The 17,949-nt window shown below is 44.1% G+C and overlaps 2 protein-coding genes across 2 annotated transcripts in view; both read left to right on the plus strand.

The window, feature by feature from the left end:
- The window catches only part of LOC144227230 (oncomodulin), a 13,263-nt gene extending 6,428 nt beyond the window's left edge, over window positions 1-6,835 (plus strand). The window contains exons 2-5 of the mRNA XM_077758832.1: window positions 3,282-3,349; window positions 4,033-4,165; window positions 4,843-4,952; window positions 6,810-6,835. Coding sequence (XP_077614958.1) covers window positions 3,282-3,349; window positions 4,033-4,165; window positions 4,843-4,952; window positions 6,810-6,835 — 337 coding nt within the window. The remainder of the gene's footprint in view (window positions 1-3,281; window positions 3,350-4,032; window positions 4,166-4,842; window positions 4,953-6,809) is intronic.
- Window positions 6,836-17,746: 10,911 nt separating this feature from the next.
- CCZ1 (CCZ1 vacuolar protein trafficking and biogenesis associated) overlaps window positions 17,747-17,949 on the plus strand; it is a 32,133-nt gene continuing 31,930 nt past the window's right edge. The window contains exon 1 of the mRNA XM_077758833.1: window positions 17,747-17,879. Coding sequence (XP_077614959.1) covers window positions 17,747-17,879 — 133 coding nt within the window. The remainder of the gene's footprint in view (window positions 17,880-17,949) is intronic.

Raw genomic sequence — 17,949 nt, forward strand, 5'->3', positions numbered from 1 at the left:
ATGGTGTGAGAAAATGATCTAGTTTCAATCTTCTGCATGTTGCTGTCCAGTTCTCCCAACACCATCTGTTAAAGAGGCTGTCTTTTTTCCATCGGATGTTCTTTCCTGCTTTGTCAAAGTTTAGTTGGCTGTATACCTTAGGGTCCGACTCTGAGTTCTCAATTCTATTCCATTGGTCTATGTGTCTATTTTTGTGCCAATACCATACTGTCTTGATGATGACAGCTTTGTAGTAGAGGCTAAAGTCTGGGATGGTGATACCTCCCGTTTTGGTTTTATTTTTCAGTATTACTTTGGCTATTCGGGGTCTTTTGTGGTTCCATACAAATTTTTGGATAGTTTGTTCTAGTTTTGAGAAGTATGCTGGTGCAATTTTGATTGGAATTGCATTGAATGTGTAGAGTGCTTTAGGTAGTAATGACATCTTAACTATATTTATTCTTCCTATCCATGAGCATGGAATGTTTTTCCATTTCTTTGTGTCTTCTTCAATTTCCTTCATAAGTTTTCTATAGTTTTCATCATACAGATCTCTTGTATCCTTGGTTAGGTTTGTTCCTAGGTATTATGGTTTTTTTGTGCAATTGTGAATGGGATCAGCTTCTTTTTTTTTTTTCTTAATAGCAATGATTTTATTTTATTTATTTTTTTAATAGTTTATTGTCAAATTAGTTTCCACATAACACTCAGTGCTCATCCCCACAAGTGTCCTCCTCCATGCCCATCCCCCCTCCTCCCCACATCCATCAGTCCTCAGTTTTTGTCAGCATTCAAGAGTCTCTCATGGTTTGCTTCTCTCCCTTTCCCCCACCATTTCCGCCCTTCTTCTCCCCCTTGTTCCTCCGTCAAGTTCCTCCTAATCCTCCTATACGTGCAAACATGTGATATTTGTCCTTCTCTGCCTGACTTATTTCGCTCAGCATAACACCCTCAAGGTCCATCCATGTTGCTACACATGGCCAGATTTCATTGTTTCTCATTGCCATGTAGTATTCCATGGTATAGATAAACCACATCTTCTTGATCCATTCATCTGTTGATGGACACTTAGGCTCTTTCCATGTTTTAGCTATTGTGGAGAGTGCTGCTATGAACATTGGGGTACATGTGCATGAATGGGATCAGCTTCTTGATTTCTCTTTCTGTTGCTTCATTATTGGTGTATGAGAATGCAACCGATTTCTGTACGTTGATTTTGTACCCTGAAACTGTGCTGAATTCTTGGATCAGTTCTAGTAGGCTTCTGGTGGAGTCTGTGGGGTTTTCGATGTAGAGTATCATGTCATCTGCGAAGAGTGAAAGTTTGACTTCCTCTTTGCCGGTTCTGACACCTTTGATTTCCTTGTTGTCTGATGGCTGATGCTAGGACTTCCAGCACTATGTTAAACAGCAGTGGTGAGAGTGGACATCTCTGTCGTGTTCCTGATCTCAGGGGGAAAGCTCTCAGTTTTTCCCCATTGAGGACAATGTTAGCTGAAGGCTTCTAAAATAAAAATTTTTAATTAAAAAAAAACCCCTGTGAATTCTGTCTTAAAACAAGGAAATCCTGTCATATGCCACTACAGGGATGAACCCAGGGATGAAAGTGGGGGATTTTATGCTAAGTGGAATGAGCCAGTCACAAAAAGACAAATGCTGCAAGATGCCACTTACAAGAGGTGTCTAAAGTAGTCTAACTCCCAGAGACAGAAAAGAGAACCGTGGCTGCCAGGGTGTTGGGAGGGGAAGGGGGGCTTCTTGCTCAATGGGTGTAGAGTTCACTTTTGCAAGAGGAAAGAGTTCTAGAGATCTTTTGTACGACCATGAGCATATAGTTAACACTCTATACTGTATGTATCCTTAAAACCGGTTAGAATGGTAAATTTTATGTTATGTGTTTTTTACCATGATTAAAGAAAAGAGTCTAACACAGTGCTGACTACATAGGGATTCAACAAATATTTGCTGAAAACCAAAAACAAAAAGCAAAAAACCTTGAGGGAGGTCTCAAAGGCTGGCCTCACGTTTTTCCTGCAAATTTGAAATCTGGGGTTTAGGAATGGTTGGGGGCTTTCCTCCATTTTGCTGACTCAGTGTATGCAATCTAAGACAGAGCTGGGAAATATCAGGGTCAAGGCTTTTTTGAAAAGTAATCCAAGCAGAGCCATTCGCTTTGATGGACGAGCCTAATGTGTCCGTCTAACACTGACTTTGGGTCGACTCTGGACCAAAGTCAGCCTCACACGTCCACAGCTTCAGAGGTTAACAGTAGACCTGCCTCAAACGACAGTCACTAACACCTGGGGAGCCTTTTTCAATTTACAGAGCGTCCCCATTTGTGTTCACCTCATTTCAGCCACTGTCTCCTCTTTGCCAGGCTTTTGGTCTCTTCTCCACACCGCAAGCGGGGTTCGTTTGCAGAACTGAAACCCTAGTTAAGGTGTGTTGAGGTTTGTTTTTAAAAATTGGCTGTTCCCACCCACATTCCCCTGTGATATAAATAGAAAAAAAGAGGTTTAATTAGTAAGGCAAGACATTTGAGCTATGTCTACTTGATCCTTGAAAAGGAAATCTAAGAGGTTCTTACTATCACTTCTTCAGTCCTATATAAGGTAGATCAGGAAGGTAGCAAAAGCACATCTGTTTTTTGCTCCTTCGACTCTTGTCCCTGATTCTTCCTGGGGGAAAGTCTAAAACGGTAAGTAGCTTGTGGACCTTCAAGACCCCAGACTCTTCTTTCCTCCTTGTGTTCATATTAGGCTGGTGCATGCTGTCCTCAGACTTCTCTTTCCCCATGGACTTGACTCCTAGAAGGACTGTGATCTCTGGTAGACTGCTTTTTCATGACTCTGACTCCCACCCTTCAGGATAGATAGCAACTTTTCCATGGAAGGTCTCCAAGCAGCCCAAGCCATAAGAGAAATTGGCAACATTGTCTTTTCAGGCTGGCCTATGAAATACCATTGCATTTGTAACACGATTCACTTCTGGATGTTTTGTAGATGGCTCTGTGAATGATTGTGCAAATATAGTTTTTCTAAAACCGTGGAATCAAATCATTCTTTAAGTTGCATTTTAAAAATTTTGTCTTTGAAGAACATTCAGGAGAAGGCACTGAGACAAAGGGGGCTGGGATCTTTTCTGCTTATGGCTTTTACGTAGATATTCCATCCCATCACTTAACATAATACCACGCTTATCACGTTCCCCACAGTTTCAGTGCACCTTGGAGGGAGTCGTGCCCCTGAACATACGTGTTCCTGCTTGCTACTTACCACATCTCATGTGCTCTGTGTGAACAGGGGGAAAATGAGCATCACGGATGTCCTTAGTGCTGACGACATTGCCGCAGCCCTACAGGAGTGCCAAGGTAAAGGGCAACGTGGCAGGGGTGGGTATTTCCCACGTATTCACACCTCTAGCAAAGCCACGAAAGTTAAAAATGTGAACTTTTGAAAATTCGTGGGATCCGAGAATAAAACGGTCCTCAACCAAAGACTAAAATTATAGAGATAAGAGATCTGAGCATATGGTTACATTTCTGGAAGACCAAAGGAACGTACTAAAAGTGAAAAAAAAAGAAGCCTGGGGGTGCCATGTAGACTGCTGGAGCCCAGTGACTGCATTTCACCCCACCAGTTAGACCAGTGTCTCTGGAGTCTTGGACACACAGCCTGTAGAAAGGGAGGGGGGAGGCCCAGAGGAGAGGGACAAGAGGTGGATAAAAGCAAATGGACAGGTAAGGTGAAGGAGACCAGAGATGCGATCACCAAGCTGCCCAGTCTGGGCTGCCTCAAAAATCTTGCACCAGATGCAGCCCCCTCCTTGTCTTTTTGTTTGTTTGTTTGTTTGTTTTAATTTTTTATTATGTATGTGTCTGTCCCAAGTCCTTATTTAAATTCAAGTTAGTTAACACAACCTTTGTCTTTTCATAGAAATCAAGAGTAGAGCATCCCCATAGCTCAATGATAGCCCAAGGAAGGCTTTTGATGATCTATGTGTTCAGCACCTTGGCCCCGGTACAGAAGGTGAGCCTCTCTCTCTGTGTTTCAGACCCAGATACTTTCGAACCCCAAAAATTCTTCCAGACCTCGGGCCTCTCCAAGATGTCAGCCAGTCAGGTGAAGGATGTTTTTCGGTTCATAGACAATGACCAGAGCGGGTATCTGGATGAAGAAGAGCTTAAGTAAGTTTTGTCCTAAGCCTGACGTTGCTGGCCGGGCTGGGCACAGTGGAGGCTGGTTTGGTCAGTGTTTCTTCATGCATCTCTCCACGTAAGGCACTAAACGTGGGCACTGAGGACTGACTGTAGGTGCAAAAATCCATTCATTGTAGGGTTTTTCTTTGGCAAATGGACTTATTAACAAAACTCCGGGAAAACTTTTATTTCTTTAAATATTTTTAAAAGTTTATTTATTTTTGAAAGACTGTGTGTGTGTGTGTGTGTGTGTGTGTGTGTTTGCATGTGCACACATGCACACAGTGGAGGAGCAGAGAGGATTCTCTCCCTGCTTTCTTGGGAGAGAATCCCAAGCAGGCTCTGTGCTGTCAACCCAACCCAACCCAATGGGGAGCTTGAACTCATGAACCCATGAGATTGTGACCTGAGCTGAAATCAAGAGTCAGTTGCTTAACCAACTGAGCCACCCAGCAGCCCCTGAAAACAACAACAACAACAACAACTTTTAAAAATAAAATACCCAACGTTAGTTTCTACAAAGAAGGTGAGTTTGGCTTGCAAAGACCTTTGACTGAATATCTCAGTTGCTGGGAACAGACGGTTTGCTTCAAGAGCAAAAGAAAGGGTAAGTGCAGACATGTGTGGCCTTTCAGAAAAGTTCTGGAATCTCTATTACCCTGCAGGTTTTTCCTCCAGAAATTTGAGAGCAGTGCTAGGGAGCTGACAGAGTCGGAGACCAAGTCCCTGATGGCGGCTGCGGATAACGATGGCGACGGAAAAATTGGGGCTGATGGTACGTTCGCACCTGTGCTCAGCACAACAGAACTTAGCTCCCAAAGCAATTGGGGGACTTGGGCCCTGAGATCAGGCAGATACGATTAGTTAACATCTCTCTTTCTTAGCCTTGCTGAGCTTTGGTCTTGTCATCTGTAAAATGGGCCTACTTGTGAGGATACAAATGATATATGTAGAGACTAGCACAGTGTCTGGGGTTGTATGGTAGAAGCTGGTCCTGTGAGTCCCTCACTGTCTATGACCCAGAAGATATCCTTCTCCTGACCAGGGGACTAGCTATTGCCTGGCTAATGATTTGCAAGACACCCCAGTGCAAATGGAAAGTAATATAAGGAATTGTCACTACTGGGATTTGAGCCCCTCTGAATAAGTGAAGGACTGACATTCTCAAGTGTGTCTCATGTCAAAAATGTCTATTTTTTAATGTTTATGTATTTTTGAGAGAGAGAGTGCAAGTGGGGAAGGGGCAGAGAGAGAGGGAGACACAGAATCTGAAGCAGGGTCCAGGCTCTGAGCTGTCAGTGCAGAGCCTGACACGGGGTTCAAACTTGGGAACCACGAGATCATGACCTGAGCTGACATCAGATGCTTAACCAACTGAGCCACCCAGGCACCCCCAAAATGTCTCTTGACTTGCATAGGAAAGCCTCTTCTCTTTTAAGGGCTTAAACAAACACATTTTATTGGACATTAGCCCACTAAGTGGACAATGTTAGAGAATAGATCAAATACCGTGTATGGGGTCTTCTGTGTGCAGAGCCCTATATTCGAATTTTAGCATAACTACATGGCTGTAGGATTATTTTAACCTGATTCAAGCATGTTGCTTACATGCTTTTTAGCAACATTGTGCATGCCAGCCCGGGAGAATTTACACATGGTCTTTATGGAAGTACTAATTGGAGATTAAAAACTGCTTCTTTAGATCCTCATTTTAAAAACCTATCAAAAATGATACCCCTATAACATACCACACAGGAGTTAATGTAGCTTCTGTAGATAGCTCAGAAAAATAGTTTAGGTAAGAGAAGATGGATTTATTTAAATCTAACACAGAAAAATTCCAAATAGGTGAAGCGTACTGCGAAATAGAAAGCAAGTCTCCTGTTTTCCGTTTCTGTCTGTAGCAGCCACTCATTATTGTTACCATCATCATTGTTGTCTTTCTTTTAGTAATATAAACTCTTGGGGGGTAAAGTTAGAGTTCAGCAGAGACAAGGAGGTTCAAAGGGCCACTCCATTGTTTCCTACATCTGTAGGAAGGAGGAAGAAAACACTCCATCTGTATCTTAAAGCAGCCAGACAGAAAGTTGAGTGATCCCAGCTTGCAATAGGTCCTTATACCAAATCCGTGCGTCGTCAGAAACGGCTGGGCTGACAAGTTCTTTTTTTTTTTTTTTAAGTTCATTTATTTATTTTGAGAGAGCCAAAGCCAGTGGCAAGCAGGGGGGGGCAGAAAGAGAGGGAGAATCTCAAGCAGGTGCCACACTGTCAGCTCAGAGCAGGTTGTGGGGCTCAAACCCCCAAAACTGCTCATGAGCCAAAATCAAGAGTCAGATGCTTAACCAACTGAGCCACCCAGCCGCGACTTGGGCTGACAAGTTCTAGTACAAAGGGCTCTATTGCAAAGCTAAAGGTGTTTGTTAGATTATGCAGGAAGACAGGATGCTATAGACCATCTGTACCTGCATTCAGGGACACATTCCCCCCCCTCCTTTTGTGCCCTTGAGAGGGGCCAAGTTCATCATCTGACAACCTGCTTCCTTTCCTCTTCGGAGTGGTCACTGGCCACACAGCCTCTCTGTAAACTACCAAGCCATCTCCAATGACGTTTTCTCACCCTCTTCTGTTCTAGAATTCCAGGAAATGGTGCATTCTTAAAAGCCCCAGGCTGTGGAGATAGACACAATCAGCCGGAAGGCCTCCAAAGCTCCTAGGAATGGGAAACCCCACTACCTCCCCCTAATTTATTTACTCATTCCCCCACATGTGCTTCTCCAATTTGCTCCCTGTTTTAGCGAGGAAATAAGGCAGCCACTCATGAATTTCCTGTGGTCAGTATGCCCTGATGACTCCTGTAAGGCCCTTGGCAGACAATGCCTTTAAAATTCATCCAATAAAGATATGTTTCTCATCATCTGCTGGTGTGTGTGTGTGTGTGTGTGTGTGTGTGTGGTTGCTTTTTGTTTGCTTGTTTTTGGTTTTTTGTTGTTTTGTTTTTTCTCAGCAAGGTAGAGCAATGATGAAAGTAATTTGGGGGCTGAAAGCAATTTGGGGGCTGAGGGCTTTTAGAAAGATTTCTGGTCCCATCAAGCCCTAAGGAAGTCACAATGGAGTGTACCCGCAAACAGAGAAAACAGGTTGGTGGGGGGAGTCACAAATGGCACCGTCAGGGTAGGATTTTGGTCAGGGAGTTATCAGCATCTGCAGTTAATATGAAGAGATTTATACAAAGAGCATAAAATCACTCTTGCTTATGTATTTTCTGCTGCTGGGTGTTAGACGACCATAAGAGAGATTTAAAATCAAAGAGGACAGGACAGAAAAAAGCATGTAGCTGCAGCGGCCCCCAAGCCAAGGAGACTTGCTGGGCCAGATGGGCACAAACAGAACCATTTTCAAGCTTGCCTTTTTTTTTCCCTTAGAAAAACGAGCTATCTGAGACTTGCCTGCTCTGACCCAGCCCCCTGCCACCTGCTCCTTGTCTTTCGCTGTCACTATTTTCCTGGCTCTTATTTGATACCACCTGAGCCGATTACACCCAGAATTGCCTTGACTTTGGAGGTGAGCCTCCGGGTCCTGTTACAGAGCTGACATTAGGGTAGGGCGATCTCAAGCCAGGAAATTCTCATTTGCTGATTTCCAGGTGGCCGTTTATTGTCTCTGGCTGACCCTGGGAGTTGAGGACTCCAAGAAGTTGGGGGGGAGCTGAGGCATTTTCCTGGGGGCCTGCTGAAAGGCTCACACTTTTCACTGCACCCCGAAGCTCATAAGGGCCCTGGGCTCTCCTGGCTTGCTTCCATCACACGACATAGCTCAGTGAGTTTTGAACCCCTGTTTTTTCAAGGACCGTGTTAGGGCAGCTTCTCAAAGTGTGGGATGCATACACGGGGGCCTCTAGGTGACTTTAGGGGAGCAGGGATCAACATTTTTATTTTCATAGCCATGTATTTGCTTCAATATGCATTCAGAAAAAATCAAGTAACACAAACACGTGATTTCAGTATCGCTGCATTAGACTGAGGCTGAAGGGAATATCAGAGATTTTGAAGTGCATCAATTTCAAGAACAATCAAGGAATATTAGCGATGGCATTTTGAGGAACAAATCTATTAAAGGTTCCCTCCTCGTGCCCCAGCCTTCCTGGCAGGAATCGGGCAAGCAAGGCTCTATCCACCTCAGCTTCCTCTTGGTGTGTGTAAATGTCTCCCAGGTGCATCTGTGAATCACTCAAATGAAAGACATCAAGAGGGCCTTTCTGACCAATATTGATAACCTTGGAGCTCTGAGTCTTCAAACAATCCACGTGCTGCCTTCATCTCCATGCCACACACGGGTACCCTGATCCTTCTGTGTTTTTACTTGTCTCCATTAGCCTTTCCTAGCTAATGGTTCTTTATCCCAGCTACCGCTCTCACTACCTCAAAGTGATCCTGCAACACTCTTTCCAGAGGACTCTGGCCGCCATATGCCTCGGAGAAGCCAGATAGATGCTGCTGCTGCTGTAAAATAAGGGTTATGAGCTATTAGTTGACTAAGCAATCCATCACCCATTGGAGCCACGAGCGCAACATCGCCCTCATCTAGGTGAAGATCGTGGGTTTCTCTTATTTCTTTTCTCTCACTCGGGGGGGGGGTGGCATCTGTCTAGGGATAATGACTAGAGTGGTTATATAGAAACCCAGGGGCCACTGTGTCATTGGGTCATAACGATGTCCTGTCTTGGGGAAGATGCTTAGAAGAGAGATGTCTACAGAAGGATAGATTGCCACAAATTTTCCACAGATAGAATTATGGTCTGTTATTCATGAATTTTATTCGTTCTGTTTCAAAATAACAAGTCCAATTATGTTTGCCCATTGCAGATACATTGCTCTTGTTCCAAATCAGTTTTAGGAACTTAGTTTCAGAATCACCATCAATAGATAATAAGTAGCAATTACAAAGAGCCATCTCTCTGTATTTAACACCCAAAAAGTGTCGGGTGATATGCTTAAACAAAAGTCCTGTCTTTACTCATATCAATTTTTAATTATGTTGTTTGGATTTTGATTAATTACATTGTTGGGGGGGTAACTCTATCCCTGAATGCAGGTAGCAACTCTGGGCATTTGACTATATTTGTTAATTAGCACTTTTTATTTTTCTAAAATTTTCAATGTTTATTTATTTTTGAGAGAGAGACACAGAGCTTGAGTGGGGGAGGGGCAGAGAGAGAGAGAGAGAGAGAGAGAGAGAGAGGGAATCCGAAGCAAGCTCCAGGCTCTGAGCTGTCAGCACAGAGCCCGACGCAGGGCTCGAACCCATGAACTATGAGATCATGACCTGAGCTGAAGTCAGATGCCCAACTTACTGAGCCACTCAGGTGCCCCCAAGGTAATTCATTTTTAAATGAGTCGTATTTAATATGTCCCTCACCAAAGAAGAGAGAAAAATGTTAACACTGGTTATCTCCAGCTGGAAGGATTATACAACAATGTGATAAGCCTGAAGCCTTTTAAGAAACGGAGCATAGTAACCAGAGAAATGAAAAACAGATGTAGAATTGACCCAATTTTTGTCACTATGCCAAAGTAATAAATTTTAATTTTAAAAAACTTTCATGCCAAAGATGTATCCCACACACAAATGAATGAAAGCCCGGCATACCATTCTGTTCCTGAAATTTCTACTCATTCCTTTGGACTCATTTGTACTTTTACATACTGAGGAAAGATTTTAAATGTAACATACCCAGAATCAAATCCAAACTGGAAAAAAATCCTAAAACTCTAACAATCCAGAAAAGAAATTGACAAACAGGTAAACAACTTTCTTTTTGTGCCTGCTTTCTCTATTTTTAACTAATTTGCAGCTGATCACCAACTACCTGGAGAGAACTTGTTTCCAGCAGTAAAATGATGTATTTTGGCTTTGAAATGAGTGCATGATAGGTTACAGAAGACTGTTTTTCCTAATTGCATCTAAAATAGGGCTGCGGTAGCGGCTTTAATTTGGACTATTTTTTTTTAATGTTTATCATTTTTGAGAGGCAGAGACAGAGCACGAGCAGGCGAGGAGCAGAGAGAGAGGGAAACGCAGAATCCAAAGCAGGCTCCAGGCTCTGAGCTGTCAGCACAGAGCCTGATGAGGGCCTCAAACTCACAAACCACGAGATCATGACCTGAGCCAAAGTCAGTCGCCCAACCGACTGAGCCACACAGGCACCCCCAATTTGTACTATTTTTAATTGTATTTTTGATTTATAGTTTAGTAGCGTAGTTTATCACTTAATGGAATGTGATCTGAAAAACCAGTCTTCTGAATGTGCTTAATTGTTGAAGCTAACAATAAGTTTTGCCAAAACACTTCAAACATTATTTGGTACTTTGCTGCAGCATCTGCGCATTATGAAATATTTATATTAACTTTTAAATATATAGGTTTTCGCCAAAGTTATCCCCAGCTCAGAAACAAAGCTTAGGAAAATAGCAAAGATGTGAAGGAATTGTGTGTTCAGGTTTGCAAAGCACATAGTTAATTCTGTGTGATGATACAGTTTGCTTTTGTGTAATGAGTACTCAGGAATCCGATTTCAAGCAAAAACCTATCATATATCTCTCCTGCTAATGTGAAAGTATAGTATTACTTTGCAAACACTTAAGACAACAGATGAAATTGGAATCACGAGGCTCATTTCCACCTGGCCTGTTATTCACTAGGAAGATTACTCTCTTACATGAGGTTTAAACTGGTTTTTTCAAAAAGAGTCTGCTTTTCCCAGTAAGGAGTAGATTCTGAATCCCTAGGAGTGCTACAGTGAAGGCAAATGGATTCCCCTCCTTAAGTTATTTGTAAATTGTAAAATATTTCAAACACGAGAATATGCGGCAACATGATACACCTGTGCGCCTCCCCCTCCCTTTTCCAAGAGAAGCAGCAGCTTTGGTATTGAGGCTCCAGGAGTTGCTCAGGGTGGTCACAGTTCTGCTGGCTCCCCTTCATGGTGTGGGGTCTTCCTTCAGCTCCCAGCTCCAGGTGTGTCTTTCCTGCTGTGACAAATTTTACGGGCTTTTCCTGGAGGAGCCCCCAGACATCAGAGCCCGAGGCAGGGAGAGACTGTCAGTTCTAGTCTGTTCTCTTGGGGACCGGCTTGTCCTCCCTCCTCCCTCCCCATTCTTCCCACCCAGCTTCCTGACTGCAGACTTGGAACTTCAGCTGAAGTGATCGCATAGATCACTGATCTGATACTGATTACAGAGACTGTTTAACTGGCTCTCACTGGCACAGAACACCTGTAGAAGAGACAGACCCAGGTAGTTCGTGCTTTTCAAAAGTTCAAGTTACGCCACTTCGCTTTTACCTAAGACCTGCGTCAGTACCTGGTTTCGCTAAATGAAAGAAATCCAAAGTTGATTTCGCTTTGACAAAGAAAAGAGAAACCCCCAAAAGAGCATTCAGCGTTGGTTTTTGGACCCATCTTATTTACCTTCCAGCTGAAAGTTTGGACCCTTTTAGCAGCTTTTCCCATATCCCTCACTCCCTAATCCGTGGCTACCACCGTTCTACTCTCTTTCTATGAGGTTTGGTTTTGTTTTCTAAGATTCCCTATGTAAGTGACATCATGCACTATTTGTCTGGCTTATTTCACTTAGCATAATGCCCTTCTGGTTCATCCACGTTGTCCTCAACAGCAGGATTTCCTTTTTTCTCCTGGTGGAATAATGCTCTATTGTATACAGCTGTACATTTTGTTTATTCAGTTCTCCATCAACAGACACTTGGGTTGTTTCTATACCTTGGCTACTGAGAATAATGATACAACAAAGACAGAGTGCAAAGATCTCTAGATAATGATTTCATTTCCCCTGGATACGTTCCCAGAAGTAGGATCACTGGATCATATGGTAGTTCTATTTTTAATTTTTCTGAGCACCCTCCATCCTGTTTTCCATAGTGGCTGCAGCAATTTACATTCCCACCATCAGTGCACAAGGGTTCCCTATTCTCCATGTTCTGGCCACCATTTTTTTTTCTTTTTTTTTTGTCCTTGAGAAAAACTGAACTAGGGGCGCCTGGGTGGCTCAGTCGGTTGAGCGTCCGACTTCAGCTCAGGTCCCGACTTCAGCTCAGGTCATGATCTCACAGTCGTGAGTTCGAGCCCCGCATCGGCTCTGTGCTGACAGCTCAGAGCCTGGAGCCTGCTTCAGATTTTGTGTCTCCCTCTCTCTATGCCCCTCCTGCACTCATGCTCTGTCTCTCAAAAATAAACATTAAAAATTAAAAAAAAAACTGAACTAATAGGTGTCAGGTGATATCTCTTTGTGGTTTGGATATGCATTTCCCCGATGATCACTGATGTTGTGCCTCTTTTCACGTAACTTTGACCTTTTTCTTTTGACAAATGTCTATTTGGGTCCTTTGCCCATTTTTAAATTGGGTTGTTTGGATCTTTTTCTACTGAGTTGCATGAGTTCCTTGATATTTTTTACATTAACCCTTATCAGATGTGTGGCTTGCAGAAATTTTCTCCTCTTCCCTAAGTTGACTTTTCATTTCGTTGACGGTTTCCTTGGCTGTGCAGAAGCTTTTTAGTTTGATTTAGTCCCAGTTGTTTTTGCTCTAGTCGCTTTTGCAATTCATGTCAAATCTAAAAAATCATTGCTGAGACCAGCATCAAGGTGCTTAACCTGTTTTTCTTCTAGAAGTTTTACTGTTTCAGTCTTTATATCCAAGTAAAGTCTTTACTTTTTGGATTCAAGTCTTTAATCCATCTTGAGGTGATTTTTATGTATGATATAAAACAGATCTAGTTTAATCCTTTTGCATGGGGCTCTCTGGTTTTCCCATTACCATTTACTGAAGAGACTGTACCTTTGCCATTGTATATTCTTGGCTCCTCTGCCATAAATTAATTGACCATATATGGGTTGATGTCTGGGCTCTCAGTTCTGTTCCATTTGATCTACGTGTCTGTTTTTATGCCAAAACTATACTGTTTTGATTACTATAGCTTTGTAATCTTATTTGAAACAAACTTTGAAATACAGTTTAAATTCTTTTTTCTTAATGTTTTATTTATTTCTGAGAGACAGAGAGAGACAGTGTGAGCAGGGAAAAGTCAGAGAGAGAGAGACACAGAATCTAAAGCAGGCTCCAGGCTCTGAGCTAGCTGTCAGCACAGAGTCTGACGCAGGGCTCAAACCCACAAGCCATGAGATCATGACCTGAGCCGAAGTCGGACACCCAACTGACTGAGCCACCCAGGCACCCCTACAGTTTAATTCTTTAATTGGTCTGTTCGGATTTGCTATTTCTTCATCGTTCAGTCTTAGTAGGTTAAATGTTTCTAGCAACTTCACCATTTCTGCTGCATTATCTAATTGGTTGATGTGTGATTATTCACAGTAGTTTGTTACGACCCTTATTATTTCTGTGTTACCAGTTGTCATCTCTTTCATCTCTCACTTTGTGTCTTTTTTCTCAGTTTGGCTAAAGGTTTGTCAATCTTGTTTATCTTCTCAAAAACCCACCTCCTCATTGCATTGAGCATTTCTGTTGTCTTTTTAGTCTCTATCTCATTTATTTCCAATCTAATCTTTTTTTTTCTTCCTTTTTTTCCCTACTAAATTTGGGCTTCATTCTTCTTTTGCCAATTCCTTAAGGTGTAAAGTTAGGTTATTTATTTGAGACCTATTTTTCTTTATTTTTTAAGTTTACCTATTTTGAGAGAAGGAGGAGAGAGAGAATCTCAAGCAGACTCTGCACTCTCAGTGCAGAGCCCAATGTGGGGCTCGAACCCACAAACTGTGGGCTGAAATTACCTGAGCCGAAATCCAGAGTCAGACCCTTAACCAACTAAGCCACCCAGGCACCACCTATTTGTCTTTTTTTTTTTTTTAATTTATTTCTGAGAGAGACAGCATGAGCAGGGGAGGGTCAGAGAGAGAGGGAGACACAGAATCTGAAGCAGGCTCCAGGCTCTGAGCTGTCAGCACAGAGCCTGACGCGGGGCTCAAACCCACGAACCGTGAGATCATGACCTGAGCCGAGTTGGGCGCTTAACCCACTGAGCCACCCAGGCGCCCCCCTCTATTTGTCTTAATGCAGGCATTTATCTCTCCACACTTCCCAGTCAGAACTGCTTTTGCTGCACCTGGCAATTTTCACGATGTTTCCATTTCCATTTGTCTCCAGATATTTTTGTTTGTTTCCATTGCTATTTCTCTTTTGACCCCTTGGTTCCTCAGGAGCATGTTGCTTAATCTCTACCTATTTGTGAATTTTCCAGTTTTCTTCTTGTAGCTGATTTCTGGTTTCAATGTACTTTGTGGTCAGAGAAGATGTTTGATAGGATTTCAATCTTTTTAATTTTGTTAAGACTTGTTTTGTGCGATGGGGCGTCTGGGTGACTCAGTTGTTTAAGCATCCGGCTCCTGATTTCGGCTCAGGTCATGATCTCAAGGTTTGTGAGGCTGAGCCCCCAGCTGGGCTCCGTGCTGACTGAGTGGGGCCTGCTTAGGATTCACTCTCTCCCTCCTCCTTGTCCCCTGCATGTACCCCCCCCCATAAATAAACATTAAAGAAAAAAAAAAGACTTGTGCTCTAACGTGATCTACCATGGAAAATGTTTTGTGTATACTTGAGAAGAATGAGAATTCTGCTGCTGTTGGATGGTGAATGGTATGTCCTATACATGTTTTTTGGAGACATTTGGTCTAACTTGTGCTTTAAGGCCGATGTTTCCTTCTTGATATTCTTTTGGGATAAGTGAACTCAAAGACAAGCAGTGGAATTCATCCAGAGGGACCCACTCTCTCTGTGCTGAGCCCAGGAGTACAGCCACTGGAGGGCGCCCTTGGCCTATTTTTTGCTGTGGGGTTCACATGTGCCTTTTGCCTATCAGAAGCAGGTAATTTGGGGGACTATCAGAAGCAGGTAATTTGGGTGGTGACTATAAATGTTGGGGCACTACCTGTGTGGACAAGCTCCTTCCAGGGAGATACCCAGTCGTGGTTTAAGTCTTGAAGTGAACCAGAGGGGAAAAATGGGGTGTAATGCCAACCCGCTATTTTGGGCCTTAGGAAGGATTGCAGCCAGCCCCTAAATGTGTTTGCTAAATTAGAAGCCAGACCCTCAGGCAGCAGTTTGCAAAGTAACAGTAAAATCCCCTCCAGGGAAAGACTGATAGACAGGCATTTTGCCCACTCCCTCTGCACTGAGCTTTGGCGGGAATAGCAACCGTGAATGCTCCCTGCTTGATGAAGATCGGCTACATTGTTTCCTACAGTCCTGTGGGTCTAATAAATGCAAGCCCCAAGGTTTTTCAAGGTTAGATGTTTTGGGGGTAGGGCTGCAGATGGGAGTCTTAAAAGTTGGGGTGTTAGATGTGTAGTCCAAACCCAGGGAGAGGCTAGGAGCTGAGGGTCCCCTCCTAACTGTGCTGCGGTGGGGATTGTGGCTGGCCAGAGTGTGTCTCAGCCTTTCCTACTCATTTTGACTTGGGTGTTTCCTCATTCGACTGGTGTGTGGGAGTCACTCAGCTTGTTTCTGGATTTCTCTCAGAAGGAATTGCCCTACATGCAGCTGTATAGTCAGTGTTTGTGGGAGGAGGGACGTTCAGGAGCCTCCATGTGGGTTCCTCCCTTGTGAGTTTACCAATTCTTTGTGCAAAATATCTTCTTTTTTTTAATGTTTATTTTTGAGAGAGAAAGAGAGCGAGCGAGCAAGCAGGGGAGGGGCAGAGAGAGAGAGAGACACAGAATCCAAAGCAGCCTCCAGGCTTGGAGCGGTCAGCACTGATCCCGACACAGATCAGCGGCCACTACTAGATGGCCACTAAGTCATCCCCGTTCCTCTCCACTCAAGTGGACCCGCCACTCAAGGCCACAGCTACCTCCACTTTGTCCTGAGCTTAAGGCCTCTCAGGTCTGGCTTTCTCTGAATTCTGTATATTAGTATTTGGGTGTGTCCTGCACCAAGTATAGCCTCCTGCTGAGACACTACTGCTGCTGCATCCTGCTTGGCACAGAGAGAAACTACAAGGCTTGCTACCTCCCCAGCTTCACAAAGAAGCAAGGACACGCCCTCTCTACTCTGCGGTCTCCAAACATACCCAGGTGTCCATCATCACCTTTCCACCCACCTGGCACCCATGTACACCCTTGGACAGTGAGAGAGGGAGAGGCGTCATTGTCTAAGCTTTTTTGGCTTTCTTGCCTTTTGAAACTGAGAAAGCACTTTGATTTCTGGGGTTTTGATAGTTTCATTTTGTTTCTGTATCCTTCCTTTCCTGTGGCAATTAATTCAATTGGTTGAATGGGTGCAGAGGGGGCAGAGTATACAAGGAAGTAGAAGTGTGCTGGGAAAAAGCTTGACTAATCCTGTGAAGTGCCCTTGTGCCACATTTATATAGTACTTTGTACTTTACAAAGTGTTTTCATTTGTGCCGTCCAGTGTAATTCTGCAGTAACCCTGTGAGGCAGGGACGGACCTTATTTTACCAAGGAGGAAGCTGAGATTAAAGAAGTCAAAGGTCAATGGTCAATGGCGAAACCCAGAAATAAAATCCAGGGGTCCCGACTTCAGCCCTGGGCTCTTTCTACTACTTTTTCCAGAAGTATGTACTCAGAGACAAAGGAGAGACTTCTTTAACATGGAGTAGCCAAAGTATTGCTGAAGTCGCAGGGTCCCAGGCAGGCGCTTTAGGGTCTCCAAGAGAGATGGGAATGGTGGGAAGCAAGTGGAAGAACAGACAGAAGAAGGTGCCCTCTCATTCAACCATGGAAGCCCTGCATCTATTTTATGTATTAGAAGTCCCTAGAGACTTTGTGGGGCTAAACGAAGGGAGGAGAGGGGATTCTGCTATTTTAAAATATTTTTTAATTGTTGCTTTAATACCAAAACACTAGTATATAACGGAGAATTTCATCCACTACAGCAAACTAGTTGGGAAAGTCTTTGAAGAGCAAGTGATGATAACCGTTTGTTGAATAATGATGAAGTGCTGAGCACTCTTTGCAAATTCATAGTCCCATTGATTCCTCAAAGCAAAATTCCTATTAGGTGAGCATTTACTATTAGTCATTTTATTTTTTAATATAGAGTAAGTGAGCAGGGGAGGGGAGGAGGGAGGGCGAGCAAGAGAGCATCTTAAGCAGGCTCCACACTCAGCAGCAGAGCCCCACTCACAATCCAGAGCTAAAAGCTCCCACTTGGACCGCACACGCCGCGCCTCGCGGAGCCCAGCGCCTTCACATTTACGCGCAATCTTCCAACCCCGAGCCTGGGGTAAGGCGCAAAGCCCGTCGGGCTGGTTTGATCCAGCGGACACCTGCGGCCTCTCAAACAAGGATCAAGAAAACCCATTAATGCCAGGAGGGACCCTGTGGATGATGGAGGTGGGCAAATCGCCCAGGTGAATGCATGTCCGCCCCTACACGTGTTTCTCTCAACGCAGAGGCTTCCTTTGCGCCTTCGCTCTCCCTTCTAAAAAACTAGGCCGGTTCTATTTTTCTTCAAATACGCCGCCCTGGCCTTTTGCCAGGGCAGAAATCTGGGAGCAAACAGTTTCACTTTGATCTTAACTCAAAAATGAAACGCCTACCCAGCAAACCAACCGAACGGACGCTCCCGGGCGCTCGCCAGAAGGGGACGCTAGACTGCGGGTTCTTTTTCCGGGCCGGCGGCGACCACTTCCGGGGCGGCGGCGGCGAGCGAGGCGGAAGTGCGGTCCCCTCGGGGCGGCTGTCTCTGGGCGGGCAGAGGGAGGCTCCCGAGGCGGGGGGGGGGCCAGG

The sequence above is a fragment of the Crocuta crocuta genome, unplaced genomic scaffold (genome assembly GCF_008692635.1).
Source record: "Crocuta crocuta isolate KB4526 unplaced genomic scaffold, BGI_CrCroc_1.0 scaffold273, whole genome shotgun sequence".
NCBI lineage: Eukaryota > Metazoa > Chordata > Mammalia > Carnivora > Hyaenidae > Crocuta > Crocuta crocuta.